The sequence below is a fragment of the Pseudonaja textilis genome, chromosome 6 (assembly GCF_049901715.1).
Source record: "Pseudonaja textilis isolate UNSWEBS1 chromosome 6, rPseTex1.2, whole genome shotgun sequence".
Taxonomy (NCBI): domain Eukaryota; kingdom Metazoa; phylum Chordata; class Lepidosauria; order Squamata; family Elapidae; genus Pseudonaja; species Pseudonaja textilis.
Genome location: NC_141995.1, coordinates 49,795,878 through 49,817,388, shown reverse-complemented (window position 1 = coordinate 49,817,388; position 21,511 = coordinate 49,795,878). Strand labels below are relative to the sequence as shown.

At 41.3% G+C, this 21,511-nt stretch overlaps 2 protein-coding genes across 11 annotated transcripts in view; one reads left to right on the top strand and one right to left on the bottom strand.

Moving 5' to 3' along the window:
* The window catches only part of LOC113435791 (toll-like receptor 6), a 458,202-nt gene that overhangs the window by 224,179 nt on the left and 212,512 nt on the right, over positions 1-21,511 (bottom strand). The gene's annotated exons all lie outside the window — the stretch shown is intronic.
* Positions 1-21,511, top strand: part of TBC1D1 (TBC1 domain family member 1) — a 92,642-nt gene that overhangs the window by 15,540 nt on the left and 55,591 nt on the right. The window contains exon 1 of one of the 10 annotated variants that reach the window (XM_087936573.1): positions 17,173-17,458. The exons of 7 other annotated variants lie outside the window; for them this stretch is intronic. In XM_087936573.1, coding sequence (XP_087792699.1) covers positions 17,429-17,458 — 30 coding nt within the window. In that variant the 5' untranslated portion in view covers positions 17,173-17,428. Of the gene's footprint in view, positions 1-17,172; positions 17,459-21,511 lie in introns of those variants that run through there. 2 more of the 10 variants (XM_087936572.1, XM_087936574.1) reach the window with 2 other exon arrangements.

Sequence of the window (21,511 nt, the reverse complement as noted above, 5' to 3'; positions counted from 1 at the left end):
ACAACCAGGAACACAGATATCCAAAGTCAACACAAGATAAACTCATGTTTGTTCCCAGCAGACACCACACTCAGTATGCATCTCTTTTAAACTCTCTTCCCAGGTGTGGCTAATGAACGGGATCAGGCCCCTTTCTTCCCTCATAAGCCATGCAGCCAAGTTGCTCTCTTCTCAGTTCCTCCCTGCATGCCCTAGGATGAAGAGGGGGTGAGTCTGAGTCTTTCTCCAAACTCCCTCTCCTTTGTTCTACCTCTTCTCTGCTCTGTCCAGCTGGACTTTGCCCTTCCCCAGTTCCCTCCACAGCCGATGGAGCCACACTCCCACTCTCTGTCAGCTGTTCATCTTCCGCCTAGGATTCAGACTCTGACAGGGGCATGAGAGAAGAGTGTGTTGCAAATCCAAGTGTACAGGCAGTCCTTGACTTATGAGCATCATTCAGACCAGAATTTATGTTGCTAAGCAAGGCAGTTAAATGAGATGCATTTGATTTTATGGCCTTTTGGGGACCACACTTGTTCAATGAATCACTGCAGCCGTTAAGTGGCTCACGAGGTCATTGAGAGAATCGGGCTTCTTCAGTTGCCTTAGCTTGTCAGGGGCCAGCAGCGAAGGTCACAATTGGCACACATGACACTGGAGTGCTTTCAACCGTCGTAAGTTCATGCCAGTTACCAAGTGCCAACTTCTGATCACCTGACCATGGGGATGCTTCCACGGTCATAACTGTGAGAACTGGTTGTTTAGAAACCGGCTGTGATGATCCAGGTTGGGATACAAAATAAACGCAGTCACAAAAACAGGTGAAGCCCCTTTTATTCCTTCACTTTTGCTTCAAAGCTCCAAATATCCTTGACTGGAGACAAAAAACTCCCCCACAGGCAATTACGAAAAGAAGGAAATGCCATTTAAACTAAGAATGCCCATAAATTATAAAGAGTAAAAACAACACAAACCATACTGAAGCAATTAAGGGAACCAGGCAAGATATGGGCTTGAAGACATCCATAAATATCGGAATACACACTGGGAAGGATGCCAAACTCAGAGAGGAATGGACAGACTAGAGATATTTCCACGATTTGTTTCCAGCACTGGCCCATACGCATGTCCGTCCTTTTAACCAGTTCTCACAGCTGCAGGCCATGAAGAGGATCAAAGCCCTTTCCTCTCCCGTAGACCACTCCATTCACGTCTCTCCCTTATCCTCTCCTCCCTGCATGCCCTAGGATGAAGAGGGGATGGGCCTGGGTCTTCCTCTGACTGCCCAGCCAGCCTCTGCCCTTCCCCACCCTCCCCCACAACCTCCGGAGCCACACCTCCACTCCCTGTCAGCTGTTCCTCCTCTCCCTCAGAGTCAGTCTCCAAGGGGGCATGACACCAGCCTTCAAATTATATGCAAAGATGTACATCATTGGTATCTTTATTTTTTCAAATACGTTTTTTTATTTTCAATATAAGCATACATATTTTATGAACATTGCATTAATTGGGTCAAGTCTTTTTTAAGCCATAACAACAATAATAATACAAATGGGTATATATGGAGTTCTAATCTTCCAACTTCCACAACTTCAACAGGGCTTAATCTCTTTTCATAATCCATTTCTCATTTTCACGTGAATTGATCGAAACATAAATTACATTTCTTTGCGCCTTGTTTATAGTCCCTAAATACTGTTATTTAATATTTTCTCAGAATTATTCATAATTCCACCATAACTTCAATATTCCAAATGTGTAGGGTTAATAATAATGCTAAATATTGACAATATTTAATCAGTCCCGAGAGCGTATCTCAAAATCCCACACAGTTCCTAGTCCTTAATTATTTTAAATTCATAATATACTTTAACACACTATTAATATTAATAATACAGTTTAATTACTTAATCCTAATTTTCCATCTACTGCCTTGACTTATTTGGATTATATTATTAAATTATATTTTCTATTAGCATATATACTACTATTTTCCCGGTATATATTTTCCCATTTGTATCCATTCACCTTGTCATATTCTTTCTCTGAACCAGCATGCAATAAACTGTGTTTTTTTTCCCCTCCACGTTTCATGCATTTCTCATAACCCCTTTCTGGACTATGTCCCCAGAATTTGTCTGTTGCCGCTTCTCATAGCCTTTCAATTAAAATTCTTGTAGCTCTCTTTCCAAGAACATTTAATTTGTCATTCTTTCTGCATTGGCTCCTATTGCCTTCGCCTTGCTATCAAGATACAATAATGCCCTTCCTCTAATCACAGGATATGGATGAGGTCACCATACATATGTGAATTGAGTCACGTTGCCTCTCCATCAATAAACAAATCCTATATTTGAACACGTGTTCAGTTACACCATCTACCTCCGCATTCCTATTGAATGACGGCAGTCTCGCTGCTTTTATAACTCTTTTCATCAAGGTTTTTTTTTTTTTCAATAAAATTTTATTTCAGTTTTCCACATTTTAAAAACATCTCCTTATAGTGAACAGCATGATTACAGGATTTCATACAAACATGGCAATGATTACATACTCATCTTTCACATTTAATTTCATATCTTACCAATACTCTACATGCTTTCTATTATTATTTTTTTCAAATACTTTCCTCCAACTCACACATTCAATAACGCTCATACCTTCATATTAATTGTACTTTTATACCTTTATCTGTCAGGTTTGCAATTTCATCGCATATTCTTATTTCATCATTTCCCAAATTCTAATTCAATTCAAACATTTCCAAACAAAAAAAAAATTGCCCCACAATTACTAATTTGAGTGTGCCACCCCATAGCTTATATATCCTTTAATGAACTCCTCTTTAAATCCCAATAATCATTTAACTTGTAATAAAAATTAATAATAATACTCTCCTAGCAACTACATAACATATATACCTTTTAGGTCAGATTCCGCATGGTACTTTCCCCTTCAATTACATAAAAATGTTTATAATTTCAAAAAGAAAAATTAATCTATTCAATTCATCGTAAAAACTGATATTAATCTCATTACAACAATCCTCATAATTCATTTCAATTGTGTTCTATTAATACCTTAAATATAGTTAATAAGCTTGTCATAATTTCCTTTTTTTCACATTTATTCCATTTATCTCTGTATATAATTTAACAAAAAGCAAACATTTCAATAACAAAAAAAAATATCAGTTCCCATCTTGCATTTTTTCATTGATTTTTTCTTGGATACTTAACATGTTGATAAAGAAGGATATCTGTAGCTTCAAGGTTGAAATAAGGGATCTTTGGTTCTCTCTGGGCTTGGTTGTTTTCTTTACTTTTCATTACCCAAGCTAGATAATGTCAGCACACTGATGTCATTACCTAGTTGGGTAACGAAACGTCTGCAAGGAAACAATCAAGCCCAGCGAGCCGCAAGGATCCCTCATGGATAGCATTATTTCCAAATTTTTCCTTAACCACAAACAAAGTAAAACAGGGCAAAAACTCACTTTACCCACATCTCACTTAGCAAGAAAATTTTTGGACTCCTGGCCTTCCAGTTGGAAGTCTCTTTGGTGACAGACAGAAATCCATGATCGTGTGCGGTTTCGGTCTGGGCTCGCCGCTGGAGTGCCCCAAGCCAGCTGGTTTTGGAGCTAAGCCACCCTGTAGAAGTGGTGAACAGGGGGGAGGCTGCCTGCAGGGTTGAGGAGAGATGCATCTCTCCTCCTCAGCTGGCCATTACTCCCTTTCCCGAAGGTGGTTGCAGTGGTCAGAAATGGCCACCACAAAGAAGAACTCGACCGGAAAAGAATGTGCAGGAGGAAGATAAGAAGTGAAAGTTTTGGCTGACCGGGTTAAATTGCAAAAGCAACAACTAAGGTACCCTGGAATTTAAACTTACAAAAAAATAACATCGCTCCCAAAGAAGAGTCAGAAGCAGCGAAGGAAAGTGAAAAGGGAAAGGTTTGGGGCTTTTTTTCTTCTCTTCCCTTCCCTATACTGACAACTAAGAGACTTAAATAAGAAATCAGAAAAATCCACTTTGACATCAACAGGCAATTAAGCTGAAAATAAAACAAAATGTCAAAGGGATAATAAAGATTTCTGGACACTAATTTTTTTTTTCATAAGCAGGAAGGGAGAGAAAAAGAATAAGGGCAGGATCTGGAAGAGGGAGGAGACTGCCTGGAATTAAAAAGAATCTACAGTAAAACTTCAATAAGACTTCTAAAAGAAACATTTTAACTGAAACTTTGTAACTAAACAGTAACCCCAGGAAGAGAAAGTGAAAAAAAAAGAGCAAAAAGAAACAGCCTATGTGTATTTGGATTATTTGGTGATCTTTGGATTCTTGGTTATTACATTTGAATGACTAAAATTAATCGGGTGGTTGTTTAAAAATTTATACAATGGCATCACTTCTAGATGAATTGAAAATGGAGCTTAAAAAGTACAAAGAAGATGCATAAGAAGGGAAGGGTTCTTTTGGCTTCGTTTTTCAATTCTTAGAAATGGAGATTTGGAACTATGAGAAACAACAAGGAACGTCTGCAAAACAAGAAGACTGGGACAAAGAAGAAGCCATCTTTAATGAACAAGTAATTCTATGTGGGGAACAAAGGAAAGGGGGGAAAGAGAATGGAGAATTTAAGATTTAAAAAAACAACCAAAGAAAAGAAAAATAATTCGAAAAATAAGTATAATACTGGAAAGCAACAGAAAAGGGGAATACAGAAGAGAGAAATAGAGGTAGAGAGACAAGGGGGTAAAAAGGGGAGAGAGAAGAAGAGAGGGAAGAAGGAAAGGAAAATAAGTTACAAAGGACCGGAACAAGATATAGAGAAACAGTACCTATTTAGAGATAATGGGTGAAAATTTAACTGAAAAAGGGATTCTGTAAAGGTACATAAGATTGTATTGTTATATTGTATTGTTAAATAACTTTAGAAAATTGGAAACAATGTATGATTAAAATGAGGGATAAAATAGTTAGTGTAATTTAGTGAAATGTTTGTTAATAAAATAAGTGAAATAAAATAAATGAGAAAATTGAATTAGGAAGGAACGGGAACATCTTAATTAGTTAATGTTTTATAAAATATAAGTGAAGAGGCGGCGGGGAATTAATTATGGAAAGCTTATAATTGTTCCCATAGAAGTATGATATTTAATTGAAAAGTAATGGTAAAGAAGTTAAGATTTTAATGAATATTAATATTAATGATAGAATTGAATTGGAATGGAATGTGTTGTTTTAATTACATACATTTATAATTTTTTTTTTTTTAAGAATATAGTGTGTATTTTAAGAATGTACCAAGCAGAATCGAATGGAAGTTATGTATTATATTGAATGTTATAACTTTAGTATATATTGAAGCCTAAATAAAGTTAAATGGATAAACTTAAAAGATATAAAGGCGTCATACTCCAATCAGTAACTACAGGAAAAATTTTGTTTAATGAGAAAAAATGATAGATAATTGAAACAGGACAGACAAAAAATATAAATATAATGATTTGAATTGATATGAGATAATTAAAATAAAATTGAGAAAATTAAAAGAGGGGAGAAGCTATGCAGAAAATGTAAAATAGTAATAAGATATGGAATAGAATATAAAAATGAGCATGAACCTGAATTTGTGTCTGTACGAAGAAATGTAACCTGGGATTACGCTACTTTCAAAAAAGATGTTTTATTTGTATTTTTTTTCTTTGTGAAAACTCAAATAAAATTTACAAAAAAAAAAATGGGGGGCTCCTTTGGGGTCGTAAGTCAAAAACCCACCTGTACTTAGAGTTCGAATTTTCCTGTTTTCTGTGTATATTACATATGGTTATTATCGTATCGCCAAATCCTCATCTTTTATCTGTGATGATCTCAAGATCTTGCTGGTTCAGAAGCTTAGGAATTATGAGGGGAAAGATATTGATCGCTTTAATACCACTTTATGAGGCCTTGGTAAGGCCACACTTGGAATACTGTATCCAGTTTTGTTCGCCACAGTGTAAAAAAGATGCTAAGACTCTAGAAAGAGTGCAGAGAAGAGCAACAAAGATGATCAGGGGACTGGAGGCTAAAACATATGAAGAACAGTTGCAGGAACTAGGTGAAAAGGACTAGGTGGGACATGATAGCAGTGTTCTAATATTTCAGGGGCTGCCCCAAAGAAGAGGGAGTCGAGCTATTCTCCAAAGCACCTGAAGGCAGGACAAGAAGCAACAGATGGAAACTCATCAAGGAGAGAAGCAACCTAGAAATAAGACATTTCCTGACAATTAGAATAATTAATCAGTGGAACAACTGGCCTCCAGAAGCTGCGAATGCTCCAACACAGGAGGTTTTTAAGAGATTAGATAACCAAGTGGTGTAGGGTTTCCTGCCTAGGCAGTGGGTTGGACTAGGACTAGAATTCCAGGGGAGACAGGAGAGCAGTGTTCCAATATTTGAGGGGCTGCCACAGAGAAGAAGGGGGTCAAGCTATTTTCTAAAGCACTTGAAGGCCAGATAAGGAATAATCGATGCAAACTGATCAAGGAGAGATTCAACCTGGAAATAAGGAGAAACTTTCCGACAGTGTGAGCAATCAAGTTATGGAACAGAAGTTTCCTTTAGAAATTGTGGGTGCTTCATCCCTGGAGGCTTTCAAGAAGAGACTGGACTTCTGTTTGTCAGAAATGGTGTAGGGTCTCCTGCTTGGACGATGGGGGGGGGTTGGACTAGATGACCTCCAAGGTCCCTTCCAACTCTGTTAATCTGTATCTGTGTATTCATCACCAATTTAGTCAGCCTTCATCATCAACAATCAAATGAAGACTGATTTTAGGAGCTTTCTGGAGCTGTTTTCTCCATAGCTCTCCAGCTGATCAGTCTGTTCTTATTGCTTTATATACTGTAAAGTTTTGAACCCACCTAATAAACTAATCAGGAATAGAATAGAATAGAATAGAATAGAATAGAATAGAATAGAATAGAATAGAATAGAATGAGAATGGGATGGAATGAAATAGAAGAGAATAGAAGAGATGAAGAAGAATGGAAGAAGGGATGGATGGGATGGAAGAATAGAAGAGACAGAAGAATGGAAATGGAATAGAATAATATAGAATAAGAATGAGAATGAGAATGAGAATAGAATAGAATAGAATAGAATAGAATAGAATAGAATAGAATAGAATAGAATAGAATAGAATAGAATAGAATAGAATAAGGAAAAAATAGAATAGAGAATGAAATGGGATGGGATGGGATGGAATAGAAGAGAATAGAAGAGAACAGAAGAATGAATATGAAATGGAATGGAATAGAATAATATAGAATAGAATAAGAATAGAATAGAATAAAAATAGAATAAGGAAAAAAATAGAATAGAGAATAGAATAGAATAGAATAGAATAAGGAAAAAATAGAATAGAGAATAGAATAGAATAGAATAGAATAGAATAGAATAGAATAGAATAGAATAGAATAGAATAGAATAGAATAGAATTCTTTATTGGCCAAGTGTGATTGGATACACAAGAAATTTGTCTTTGGTCATCTGCTTTTAGCGTACATAAAAAGAAAAGAAACTAATTACTTTTCCTTCCTTCATAGATAACGGAGCACATTTGTGCTTCTGAATAACTTATTCGATGACATCATGCGATCTAAATTAATCTGCCTTGGATGTTTTGGGTTGTTGTTTTTTTTTTGCTGACTGAAGCATAACAAGAGTTGAGAGCATGATGTTATTTCCATTTCTTAAGGGAATTAAACTGACTTGATTGATGGGCTCATGAAACCTGAGTGGGGTTTAGTTATGAAGCAGGACGCATGTGCTTCCTGTGGGGGAAGAGGTGTTTAAAGTTTAGGTCACTCTGTATGTTATCATTCTCATTTTCTATACAATTATTATCTATGGCTTTCCAGCTTTAAACTTAAAAGGGAAATCTATTTATATGACAGAATAACAAAATAGCAGAGTTGGAAAGGACCCATCCAATCTCTACTTTCAGTATTAGAGCACCCATAACTTTTGGAGGCAAGTTGTCCCATTGGTTAATTCTTCTGACTGTCAGGAAATTTCTCCTTAGTTCTAGATTGCTTCTCTCCTTGATTAATTTCCATCCATTGCTTGTTGTCCTGCCTTCTGGTGCTTTGAAAAATAAATTGACTCCCTCTTCTTTGTGGCAACCTCAGAGATTTTGGAAGACCGCTATCATCAGCTTCGAGGCTACCACTCTTACAGGGAAAAGAAGGCTGGGGGTGATGCTAGTTGGTGGATGGTATCCCCCGAAAATAAGACCTGGTGACGTTTTTGATGGCAAAAAATATTATAAGACAGGGTCTTATTTTTGGGGAAACACGGTATGTACATGAATGTTATATATGTGTACACTTTTGAGAGAAGGCAGTGGGATTTCATTTTTAATGTGCGCCAGTGTGATGATAAAGGTTATCTTATCTCAGTCCAAAGAAGAAAGAGGAGTGGAGAAAGCACTTCAGAAAAGAGCTTCTCATTTCTAGGATTTCTGGCCTGAGTAGGGGCTGGATTAGAACAGGGGTCACCAACCTTTTGGACCTCAGGGACCACCAAACTCATAATTTTAAATCCCGGGAACCACTAATATGAATTTGACTGATGGTGGCTTGCTGACGTTGGTGGGAGAGAGAGAGAGAGAGAGAGAGAGAGAGAGAGAGCTGATCTAACCTCTCTCTCTCTCACACACACACACACACACACACACATACACACACACAAACACACAGAGGCAGGGGTGGGATTCAAATTTCTTAACAACTGGTTCTGTGGGTGTGGTCTAATTTGTGGGTGTGGCTTGGTGATCATGTGACTGGTTGGGCATGGCTTGTATGCAAACATTATAAATATTGATGTAAATATTGATTTTTTTTATTTAAAAAAGAGCAACTTTTACCCAAAATCAGGCAAAGCAGGCAGGCAGATTGAGTTGCTCACAGAATCACAGATTCACTCAGAGATCTATCTTTCTGCCATCAGCTACCTGAGTCTGCACTGAATAATAGAAGCTTCAGTCCTAAGGAAGGTCTAAAGATCTAGAGATTAGCTAGAAAGCAAGAAATCCAACCATTTCCTGCTTTCTAGCTAATCTAAATCTCCCGGCACAGCAGAACAGTTGACGGTCGGGGGGTGGTGGTGGGGAAAAATAGTAACTTAGCAGGCAAATCTGCCAGGTAAGAAGTGAGTGAGCGGGAAGGGTTCCTGCAGGCCACGTGGGCGGCACAGCCTTGTGTTCCCGTGCAGCCTGGATTAATTGCTTTGGGGGGTGCTTTGGGAGTGACATTTCTCTGGGGCACACCAAAAATTTTTCGCAGACCACTAGTGGGCTGTGACCCACTGGTTGGCGACCACTGGACTAGATGACCTCCTTCCAACTTTGTTCTGTTATTCTCTGGAAAGTCAAGTTTAACAGAGGGAGGAACATGCTTTTCAGTCTTGCAAGACTTTGAGGTAATGAAGACAGGAAACCAAAAAGACGAGTACTACTATTGTAAGGTTGCGGTAAATTTTGCAAGCTTTCAGCTAGAATTCTGGGCCTTTGTAGAAAGTGGATTGCAGGCTCTAAAAGCTGGTGGAGGGGCGAAGTTTTGAACAAATTGGTGTTGTCAGATTCTGTGCCTATATTCTCACGGGGGAAAAGGACATTAACATCTGAGCTAGAAAGGCTGGGAGTTCAAGTCCAGCCTTAGCCATGAAAGCCAGCTAGGAGAAGACACTCTGTTTCAGGCCAACACAACCTCATAGGGTTGTTATTGTGGAAGTGGGGGGGGGAAAGAGGAGGAAATTGTGTTGGATATGTTTGCCACTTTGGGTTATTTGTAAAAAAAATAATAAAGGCAGGAGACAAAATTCTTTCACGAGGAATCGAGTCGTCACATTCGGACTCAACTATATCTCAGTTGTTCCCACACAAACCCAAAACAAAAGTTTATGCTTGTTGTTGGTAGGCTGCATTTTTTTTTTACTCAGTTGCAGGTCATAATATTTGTTTACCTTGAAAAGGGCAATTTTAGATGTTATGGAACCCCACTCCCAAAATTTTCCATCTCCCAATGAGGTTTACCTGGATTTATCACAAGGGTTTACTGCATATGCGAAATGCCAACAATATGGGGTTTTTTTGTGTGTGTGTCTACTACATGTTTATTCTTCTGGAGGAAGTGGCTCTCAGCTTTGCGAGAAAACACAGCTGTAGTTCTCCAGGGTTCTTGTTTGCACCCCTACTGTGTGTGTGTGTGTGTGTGTGTGTGTGTGTGTGTGTGTGTGTGTTAATGGGGTAATCTGTGTCTTTCTCAGCCTGAAGTCTTCTACCAGAAGCCCGGAAGTTTGGGAGTTCTGTGTAGGATCTTAACTGTTCCCATAACTGCACTTTTACAGAATAACAGGGTTGGAAGGGACCTTTGAGGTCTTCTAGTCCAACTCCCTGCTCATACAGGAAACTCTATATCATTTCAGACAAATGGCTATCTAATCTCTTCTTAAAAACTTCCAGTGTTGGAGCATTCACAACTTCTGGAGGCAACTTGTTCCACTAATTATTTGTTCTGACCGTCAGGAAATTTCTCCTGAGTTCTAGGTTGCTTCTGTCCTTGATTAGTTTCCACCCATTGCTTCTTCTCCTGCCTTCAGGTGCTTAGCTTGGCTTCCTCTTCTTTGGGGCAACCCCTGAGATTTTGGAAGACTGCTACTATTATCTCCCCCATAGTCTTTATTTTCATCAGACTAGACAAACCCAGTTTCAGCAACCGTTCTTTATATGTTTTAGCCTCCAGTCCCCTGGTCATTTTGGTGGCTCTTCTCTGCACTCTTTCTACAGTCTCAACATCTTTTTGTTTTTTTTACATCGTGGTAACCAAAACTGGATGCAGTATTCCAAGAGTGGCCTTACCAAGGTCTTATAAAGTGGCATGAACACTTCATGTGATCTTGATTCTATCCCTCCGTTAATGCAGCCTAGACAAGTAATGGGAGCTCACTCTTGTTACGCGGTGCTTTGGATTCGAACCGCTGAACTGCTGACCCTTCTGATCGACAAGCTCAGCGTCATAGCCACTGAGCCACCACATGCCTTAACTCTTATCTGATATATTGGCTTTTTGGCAGCTGCAGCACACAGCTGGCTCATATTTAAGTGATTGTCGTGATATCATTCCTGGGATCTGTTAGAGTTACTTTCCCACCTTAAGAATCACCACACCAAGTGGTCCTAACACCACTGGAACTACCTTGGCCTTTACTTTCTACAACCTCTCTAGATCTTCCTTCAGGACCTTCTCCTTCTCCAGCTTCGCATAATTCTTCTTCCTGATGTTGCCGTGACTTGGCACTACTACGTCTATCGCCACCGCTGTCTTCTGGTTCTTGTTTGGTACGAGGGTGACTGGTTGATTGGTTAGTACCTGTCTGTTTGTCTGGTTCTGAAAGTCCTGCCGGATCTTAGCTTTCTTATTCTCCATGACCTTTTGTGAGTTCTCCCACATAGACTTAGGAGGAAAGCATCAGAAGATCAGAAGATGGTTCAGTAGCTAAGATGCTGCGCTTGTCGATCAAAAAGGTCGGCGGTTTGAATCCCTAGCACCGCATCACGGAGTGAGCTCCTGTTACTTGTCCCAGCTTCTGCCAATGAAGAAAGTCCTTGGGATTCATTCTTGGTCATAACCGCCGCGGCATGGACTTCTCAGTCTGAAATGTTGAGATGATATAACAGCATCTGCTTTCCATGGGGATGTGCTTTATGAATGCAACTTATAAGTCATCTTGATTAATGATTGAAATCGTTACCCTTATTAACTATTAATTGGGTGAGGGAGCAGGCATCCATCTTTTGTGATTTTGGACCTAGGATGATGATTAAGATGATTTATTACTCGTGTCTATATACAATAATCTACTCAACTAATGGTCAGCATTAGACTGGCCCTGGAGAAGAGTTAAGGGATGTGGTGGCTCAGTGGATATGATGCTGAGCTTGTCAATCAGAACGTTCAGCTGTTCGGCTGTTCGAATCCCTAGCGCCGCATAACGTAGTGAGTTCCCATTCCTTGTCCCAGCTTCTGCCAACCTAGCAGTTCAAAAGCGTGTTAAAAATGCAAATAGAAAAATAGGGACCACTTTGGAGGAAAGGTAACAGCGTTCTGTGTGCCTTCAGTGTTTAGTCATGCCAGCCACATGACCACGGAGAGTCCTCGGACAGTGCTGGCTCTTCAGCTTTCTAACAGAGATGAGCACCACCCCCTAGAGCCAGAAATGACTGGCACATAGGTGTGTGGGGAACCTTTACCTTATCAGAAGAAGAAGAAAAAAGAATCAAAGCACAAGAGGGCAGAACAAGACACAGTGGATGGAGACCCATCAAGGAGAGAAGCAACTTGGAATTAAGGAGAAATTTCCTAACAGTGAGGACAATTAACCAGTGGAACAGAAGTTGCCTCTAGAAGTTGTGGGTGCTTCATCACTGGAGTTTTTAAAGAAAAAGACTGGACTTGTCTCAATCTATATAGGGTCTCCTGCTTGAGCAGGGGGCTGGACTAGAAGACCTCCAAGGTCCCTTTCAGCTCTATACTGATTGATTGGATCTAGCCCATATGCTGTACTGATCTCCGTATATACCAGGGGTCTTCAAACTTGACAGCTTTAAGACTTGTGGGCTTCAACTCCCAGAATTCCTCCTCCTGTCATGTTAGCTCAGGAATTCTGGGAGTTAGAGTCCACAAGTCTCAAACTTGTCAAGTTGGAAGAACCTTGCTGTACACAAATGCCAGCTACTTGGTTGTGTTGTTTAGTGCATGTTGTTCCAGAGGTGGTCTTCAGAAGGTTGTGACTAGTTCTGGAGAACCAGTAGTGGAAATTGTGAGTAGTTTGGAGAACTGGCAAATCCCACCTCTGACTGGCTCCACTCCGTCTCTTCTCTGCCTCCCAAGTCCCAGCTGATCGGCTGAGTCTTCTTTTGTTAGTGGTGTGGGGAGGGAATGGGGATTTTACAGTAACCTCCCCTCAGGAATGGGGAGGGAATGGGATTTTGCAGTATCCTTCCCCTGCCACGCCCACCAAGCCATGCCCACAGGACCGGTAGTAAAAATTTTGGAATCCCACTACTGTGCTGTTCCTACCTGCATCTTACACCTTGCCACAGTCAAATATACTGTGATGACCCAGGGTGGGATACAAAAGCAACACAGGCACAAAAACAGGTGAAGTCCCTTTAATTCCTTCAACTTGTCCTCCAAGGTCCAAATATCCTTGACAGGAGACAAAAAAACTCCCCCCACAAACAGTTGCAAAAAGGAGGAAATGCCGTTCAAACTAAAAATACCTATAAATTATAAATAGAAAAAAACAACACAAACCACGCTGAAGCAATTAAGGAGACAAGGCAGGATAAGGGCTTGAACTCGTCCACAGATATCAAAATACACACACTGGGAAGGACGCCAAACTCAGATAAAAACGGACAGACTAGAAATATTTTCACGCTTTGTTTCCAGCACTGGCCCATGCGTAATCCATCCTTTTAAACAGTCCTTACAGCTGCAGCCGATGAAGGGGATCAAGGCCCTTTCTTCCCCGTAAACCATGCCATTCACATTTGTCCCTTATCCTCTTCTCCCTGCATGGCCTAGGATGATGGGGGATGGGCCTGAGTCTTCCTCTGACTGCCCAGCCAGCCTCTGCCCTTCCCCAGCCTCCTCTACAACCTCTGGAACCACAATTCCTGCCGGCTGTTCCTCCTCTCCCTCGGAGTCAGTCTTCAACAGAGGCATGACACATACACACATTGTTATGACCAGATAAATGCACCCTATTCTGCTAATTCCATTTTAAGAGGCCATCAGGATTGTCTGTCCTGGGCAGTTTGGATTCTCTCAAGCATTTTGGAATCGTTCTACAGCCCAAACAGGGAAGCAAAAGTGAAATGGGCAAGAGTTTGGTCTGTTTCACTTCTCTTTTGACCGGGGAATCCTGATCGTTAAGGTCCACATGCCTTAAAATTTGTCCACTCTATGAAGCGCTGCTCTAGTTGTCTTATAGAAGAGTGTTTCACAACCCTGGCAATTTTAAGATACCCAGACTTGCTGGCTGGGAAATTCTGAAAGCGGAAAGCCAAATCTCTTAAATCTTGTCAGGATAAAGGATATAAACTGATTTAGCGTATAACTCTCCTCTTCAGCCAGCCAGGGACACAGAACCATGTTTACAGCTTCTGGAAAAAGCATTTTACTAGACAAAATCTGTTCATTCTCACAATTAGCAAAAGGCTTTTAAGTGAAGCAGAAGAATGGCGACTTGGCAGCTTCCCCTACTTTAAAGTAACTGCAGAGCCATTTAGAAGGGAAGGGAAGGGAAGGGAAGGGAAGGGAGAAGAGAGACCTTGGAGGTCTTCTAATCCAGTGGTCGCCAACCAGTGGGAGAAAATTTTGGTGGTCCGCAGAAAAATGTCAGCCCCAAAGCAATTAATTCAGGCTGCATGGGAACATAAGGCTGTGCTGCCCACAAGGCTTGTATCGCTTGCATTGCAAACAACACAAGGTACTGAGGAGAGGGAGGAAGGGACGGAGGGGGGGAATTTCTGCCTCTCACCCCACGCTCCTAGCCTGGCCACCAGGCTGCTTCTTTCCGCTTCTTTCTTCTTCTGCTTTTGCCTGCACGCAAGGAAAGCAGCAGAAGTCTTTCTTTCTCTCCCCCAAACTCCGCCAGAAATGAGTCTTTGGGATCCTGCAAGGCCTCCTGCTCCAAGAGGCTCCGCTGGCAAAGACTCATTTCTGGCAGAGTTTGGGGAAGAGAAAGAAAGACTTTTGCTGCTTCTGCTGCTTTCCTTGCATGAAGCCAAAAGTCTCTCTCTCTCCCTCCCGTGAGAATGGAGCTGGAGATGGTATCCTGCGATCCCGTATAAAGAATGATCGATCGGTAGGAAAAGGGGGTGGGGAATTTTTCTGCAGACTTTTTGGGGGATTTTCCCAGGGTCTCTGATGCACGGGATTTAAAATTATGAGTTTGACGGTCCCTGAGGTCCAAAAAGTTGGCAACCCCCGCCCTATACCATTTCAGACAATCTCTCGTCCAATCTCTTCTTAAAAACTTCCAGTGTTGGAGCACCCACAACTTCTGAAGGCAAGTCCTTCCAGCAATTAATTATTTTCACTGTCAGGAATTATTTCCGTATTTCTAGGTTGTTTCTCAGTGTCCTCAGAGTCACCTGAGCAGTGCAAATGGGTGTGGGATTTTCTTGGACCAAAGAGTTTAATTGAACCATCTGGTGAGCCTGAGGACGCAGACAAACCTCCAAGCGGCCTCAACGGCTCTCTCAAAAGGATGCAAATGACCAGCTGTCTGCAAGGAATATCAGTCCTCCCGTTCCCCACCATCCAGTCGGAGCTGAAGAAGCTTCTGGGATGAGGAGCGAAACAGCTTCAAAAGCAAAACCAGAAAGTCCAGTCGCCTCCTGAAAAAGCACAGCCATGGCCTGGATGACTGAGAATCCCCATAAACACATATGCTGTTGTGTTCTTTTCTTTTTATTGTCATGGACAATACACAGTAAGGTTTTACAAAATAAGCCGTCTCAACTTTCCTTTTTCCTGGGTTTTTTTTTTTTTTTTTGCCTCTTCAGCTTTGCTTTCTGATAAACATCCACCTGTGTTGACTTAGAAAGCTGCCAAAACCTGTAGCATGATGCACCGTCTGCACATCAATGCTCACCTCAGAGTGGCCTTAATGAACAGTTTGAGCAGTATGCGGCTCAGCCAGTACATTTAGTTGTTTTCTTGCTAGTCTCTCCCTAACGCTTGGGGAATGAAACGCCTGCAAGAAAACCACCAAGCTCAGAGAGCACCAAGGACCCCTGAGCTACGAATATTCCCCTTTATTGGAGCCATTATATCATTCGGCCTGATTGAAGGCTGGACAATTCTCAGTATTTCAATTAGGAAACATCCAAAACAATGAAATTGCCATCCATTAATAATATCCCCTGACAAATCTACCTCTGCTTTGTACGTGGCTTTGTGATTTAGCAGGGGAAATATTTGCACAATTTAACGATGCACTGGTGATGTTACCTAGTTTGGTAAGGAAACGTCTGCAAGGAAAACCACCAAGCTCAGAGAGCACCAAGGACCTCACAGTCCTCCACCACCACCTTCTCCTCTTCCTCCTGCAAACCCTTCTCCCTTCTAACCCTGACTATGTTACCTAGTTAGGTAATGAAACGTCTGCAAGGAAAACTACCAAGCCCAGAGAACGCCAAGGACCTCACAGATCTTAGCACAGCATAACAATTCACGCTTTCTCCTTCTTAAAGAGGCAGAACTGGGTTAGGGGCTGGTTAGAGGGGGAGGAGTTATTTTATTTTATTTTTTATTTATTTTTCCCATTTCTGAACCACCCATCTCCCTTCAAGGATGGATTATTAGTTAATCTTTAGTGAGATTTACAGCCTTTGGGGCTGGTTGATAACTCAGCAGCTCGAGTCCTCACCAAGGACCTAGGAACTGTTCAAGTAGCGTCGGAGGATTTAAGCTGTTCCAAGTAGGGTGGGGTTGTTTTTTTTGTAGAATCAGGGTATTCAAGTCTGATAAATTCAGGATTTCCAAATAGCGAGGTGGCCCTTTCGGGGCCACCTCCAAGGGCTCCAATTACAATGGGGATAACACACGATTTCTTTTTCCAAAGTCGCTCAACTTCCATTTGTAAGTCCCGATAGTTTGAGATTTTTTTTCTTGCTGTGTGTCTACAATTCATGCATCACCAGGTATTGCAACGTCAGTGAACCAAACCTTTTTTTTTTTTTCAACTATTGTTATGTCAGGTATGTTGTGGGCCAAGTGCCTGTCAGCCTGAATTCTGAAGTCCCACAAGAGGATGATGATTTTCTGCGCAAAGTCCTAGCAACTTCTAGCTGCCCGTTTCTTTTAAAGCAGGGCTTATGAATGCTGCCTTTCATCCCGGCAGGCTTTAAAAGTTGCCAGTCTATGTTCCTAATCTATTTTTTTTCACCCTGCCTTGGCATGCCCCTGCGTGTTCCTTCAACCACCAGCTGCTAAATTTCACAATTTCCTGACCGGTCCACAGGGCAGCCTTTGTTTGTCCTCCCTCCTCCTCTTGAGAAGGAGAGGGGTGGACTTGTCTTTTTGAAAGAGCCAACAGGAGCTCTCTACTAGCCTTGGCCCCGCCCCGTCTCTCTTGCATTCAGGGAGAGCCCATGGAGCAGTGAGCTCAGAGTTGCTTTTGAAGGAGGAAGCTAACGTATTCCTCCTTTGCAACACCCCCCCCCCCTCACACACACACACACACACTTTGGGAAAGCAATGCTTCCTGGTCCCTCTGAAAAGCAGTCGATGCTCGAGACAGATGTGGAAGACCAAAGTCTGACCAAGAAGAAGAGAAGACAGTTGGGATTGGAGCTGGCCAGCCTCGGTTGGCTTTCCTCTTGTTAGGATGTCTCCCTTGTTTAACTGGGTAGCAAAGGTAGGATTTTTTTTTCTTGGTTGGATCTTCTTTGTCTCCAGAACGGGGGAGGTTTGGTTTCTGGAAGCGCCCAGAGGAGAAAGAGGAGAAATTCTGTTGGAGAGCACAGCTGGAAGACCATAAATACCTCAACTCCAGGGATAGCAAATCCATCGATGGGCGATGGGTTTCCTTTGAAGTGGCAGAATTTACAGCCCTGGCTTTCTTTTAAAAAAAAAAACCTGGGTGCAAAGGAGGGAATTGCATATCATTGCCTCCTTGAATAAATTTGACACGGTTGCCTTGCACGTAAGGTGGGTTTTTACAGGGTTGAATTTGAAGTGGGTCATTCTTGTTTTGTTTCCGACAAAGTTGCTTTTTGTGGGTTTGGAAAGGTAAAAAATTGGCAGCGGTGGGGGGGATAAAATGTAATTCGTGGGACAGAAGTGGCCAGAGCCAAACAAAAAACAGGAAAGCTGGAGGTTTTAAATCAGTGCTTAGAAGATTTTTATAGTCTTTTCGTTCGTTTTTTGTTTTAAGTTAGTACGAAAGATTGGGGTGATTTTGCATACAGTGATATTTTACTCGCTCTCCAAAGGCTCATACATTTCAAGCCAACTTTGAGATACTGCGTGAATAAACCTGGATTTTTACATCGTGGAATTAAAACATTTTTCCTTCTCTTGATGTCCCTTCAGTGACAATGACAATTGAAAAGCTTAGCCAGAAGTTCAAATATATATATATTTGAACTATGTATATATAACTTTGAACTTCTGGCTCAGCTTTTCAGTTTTGGTCATTGTAATAATTGCATGTGTGTGTGTGTGTGTGTGTGTGTGTGTGTGTGTGTGTGTGTGTGTGTGTGTTTAAAGCATTTTTTTTTTTTACTGAAGAAAAACTTGATTGTTGGTCAAGTATCTGTGCAGTGGTCAAGGTCAAAAATTGAACTCCTTTCTTGACTTCTTATTCTGTCTATAGATTGCTTGACTGCAAAAAAAATATATGATTCTGTTAAATGTGATGCGTCTGAAGCAGTTTTGTATTGCTATTGTCTAATGTCTTAATAGAAAGTCTTAATAGAAAGTCTTAATAGAAAGGGTGGGTCCTGTACTTCAGATTAGCTGTCCATTGTCCCTCCTCTTTTATTTTTATTTTATTTTATTTTTTTCCTCGAATTTCGGAAGAAAAAGCTGTACGCTCTCTAGCATCACACCGGAGTTTTCTTTAAGTTTTGACCCTCCAGATTACAAATTTTGATAGGACTCTTAAGATTACAACATGGCTAAAATAAGCCTCTTATTGCTGACAAATAATGAAACTTTATGCCCAGCAGATAATTTTCTGTCGACAGTTCAAATTTTTTAGATAGGTCTCTGATCCAGAATTTATCTTCCAAGATTTCTCTGCCTTTTCAAATGAATGGATACTTATCCTTTCTTGGGGTATCTTGACATGATCGGTCTCGCTCATAAATGAACCACTATAAAATGTATTCTGTCTTTTTTTGAAAACCTCCAGCCATGGAGTATCCAACAACTCCAGGAGACAAGCTCTTCCATTGATTGTCAGTAAATTTTACCTTAAATTCTAGGTTAGATCTCTCCTTAACAAACTTCCACCCATTATTTCTTGGTGCTTTGGTGCCGGCCACCAGCTGCCACCTGATCAGATTCAGCCCTAACAGGGTATACAGAATAACAGAGTTGGAAGGGACCTTGGAGATCATATAGTCCAACCCCCTGCTCAGCAGGAAACCATACACCATTTCAGACAAACAGTTGTCCAATCTCTTCTCGAAAACCTCCCGTGTTGGAGCCTTCACAACCTCTGGAGTCAAATTGTTCCACTGATTAATTGTCCTTCCTGTCAGGAAATTTCTTGTTAGTTGTAGGTTGCTTTTCTCCTCAGATAGTTTCCGTCCATTGCTGCTTCTCCTGCCTTCTAGTGCTTTGGAGAATAGTTTGACTCCCTCTTCTTTGTGGCAACCTCTTAGATAGATAGCATCAACAGAGGGATAGAATCAAGATCGCGTGAAGCGTTCATACCACTTTATGAGGCCTTGGTAAGGCCACCCTTGGAACACTGCATCCAGTTTTGGTCGCCATGATGTAAAAAAGATGCTGAGACTCTGGAAAGAGTGCAGAGAAGAGCAGCGAAGAGGATTAGGGGACTGGAGGCTAAAACGTATGAAGAACGGTGGCTGGAACTGGGTATGTCTAGTCTAATGAAAAGAAGGACTAGGGGAGACATGATAGCAATGTCCCAGGGGCTGCCCCAAAGGAGAGGGAGTCAAGCTATTCTCCAAAGCACCTGAGGGCAGGACACGAAGCAGTGGGTGGAAACTAATCAAGGAGAGAAGCAACCTAGAATTAAGGAGGAATGTTCTGACAGAACGATTAATCAGTGGAGCAACTTGCCTCTAGAAATTGTGAATGCTCCAACGCTGGAATTTTAAAAAAAGATGCTGGATAACCATTTGTCTGAAGTGGTGTAGGGTTTCCTGCCTAAGCAGGGGGTTGGACTAGAAGACCTCCAAGGTCCCTTCCAACTCCTAGGCTAGTCTAGTCTAGTCTAGTCCAGTCCAGTCCATTCGTTTTTCTATTCTATTCTATTCTATTCTATTCTATTCTATTCTATTCTATTCTATTCTATTCTATTCTATTCTTACTCTTACTCTTATTCTTATTCTTATTCTATCCTATCCTATCCTTTTCTTATTCTATTCTATTCTATCCTATCCTATCCTATCCTATCCTATTCTTTTCTTATTCTATTCTATTCTATGAGTGCTATCATGTCATCCCCAGTCTTTCTTTTCATTAAGCTAGACCTACCCAATTCCGACAATCGTTCTTCGTATGTTTTAGCCTCCATCTTTGTTGTTCTTCTCTGTACTCTTTCTAGAGTCTCAACATCTTTTTTACATCATGGCAACCAAACCTGGATGCAGTGTTCCAAGGGTGGCCTTACCAAGGCATTACAAAGTGGTATTAACACCTCAAGTTGTCTCTGTCCCCGTGGTTATGTCCGTTTATAACCTTAAGGGAAAATGTTTACTCATTTCCATCCTTCTGCCTGTTCTGCTTGCCTGTCTGTGGTGAAAGGCAAGCACATAGTTTTAAACGGACAATGTTCAGTTATTTTTTTTTGCCTCTTTGTCTTACCACAAACCAATTTCACCATTTACATCCTTCCGTGCCTTTGGGACCAAGCGAGAGGGGTATTGTAACATAACAGATTCGCTGCTTCAGCTGTTGAGAACTAACAGCACGGAAACAAAACAGGTAAATCCACATCTATATATAAATACATATAAATATATAAATCTCCAACTTATGTCCACCGTTGAGGTCCTAAATTTCTGTTGCTCAGCAAAACATGGGTTCAGCTATTTTGGGGAGGAAGGGAGGCTCCACTTGACCTACCGTTGTTAAGTGAATCACTGCAATAGCTTGTCACAAGGTTGCAAAAGGGAATCACATGATCCCTTGTAACTTGGAATGGTCGCTAAATGAAGGGATGTAAAACGAGGGCTCTCTGGGAATCAGTAATGAGGACTGGGAGTTATTTTTCCCATTTTACAGATGAGTGGTTTTATATTTATATCCAGGGATTCTGTCATGCCCCCGGTGGAGACTGACTCTGAGGGAGAGGAGGAACAGCCGACAGGGAGTGGAGGTGTGGCTCCGGAGGTTGTGGAGGAGGCTGTGGTAGGGCAGAGGCCAGCTGGGCTGTCAGAGAAGGACCCAGGCCCATCCCCTCTCCATCCTAGGGCACGCAGGGAGGAGAGGATAAGGGAGAGACATGGTTTACTCTGGAGGAGAGAGTCTTGATCCTCTTCATGGGCTGTAGCTGAGACAACTGAATAAGAGGACGGACATGCGTATGGGCCAGTGCTGGAAACAAAGCATGGAAATATCTCTAGTTTATGGTTCCTCTCTGAGTTTGGTGTCCTTCCTAGTGTGTGTTCTGTTATCTGTGGACATCCTCTTGCCCTTATCTTGCCTAGTTTGTGTTGCTTTTTTCCTCCTTCTTGTAACTGTTTGTGTGGGAGTTTTTTGTCTTTGGTCA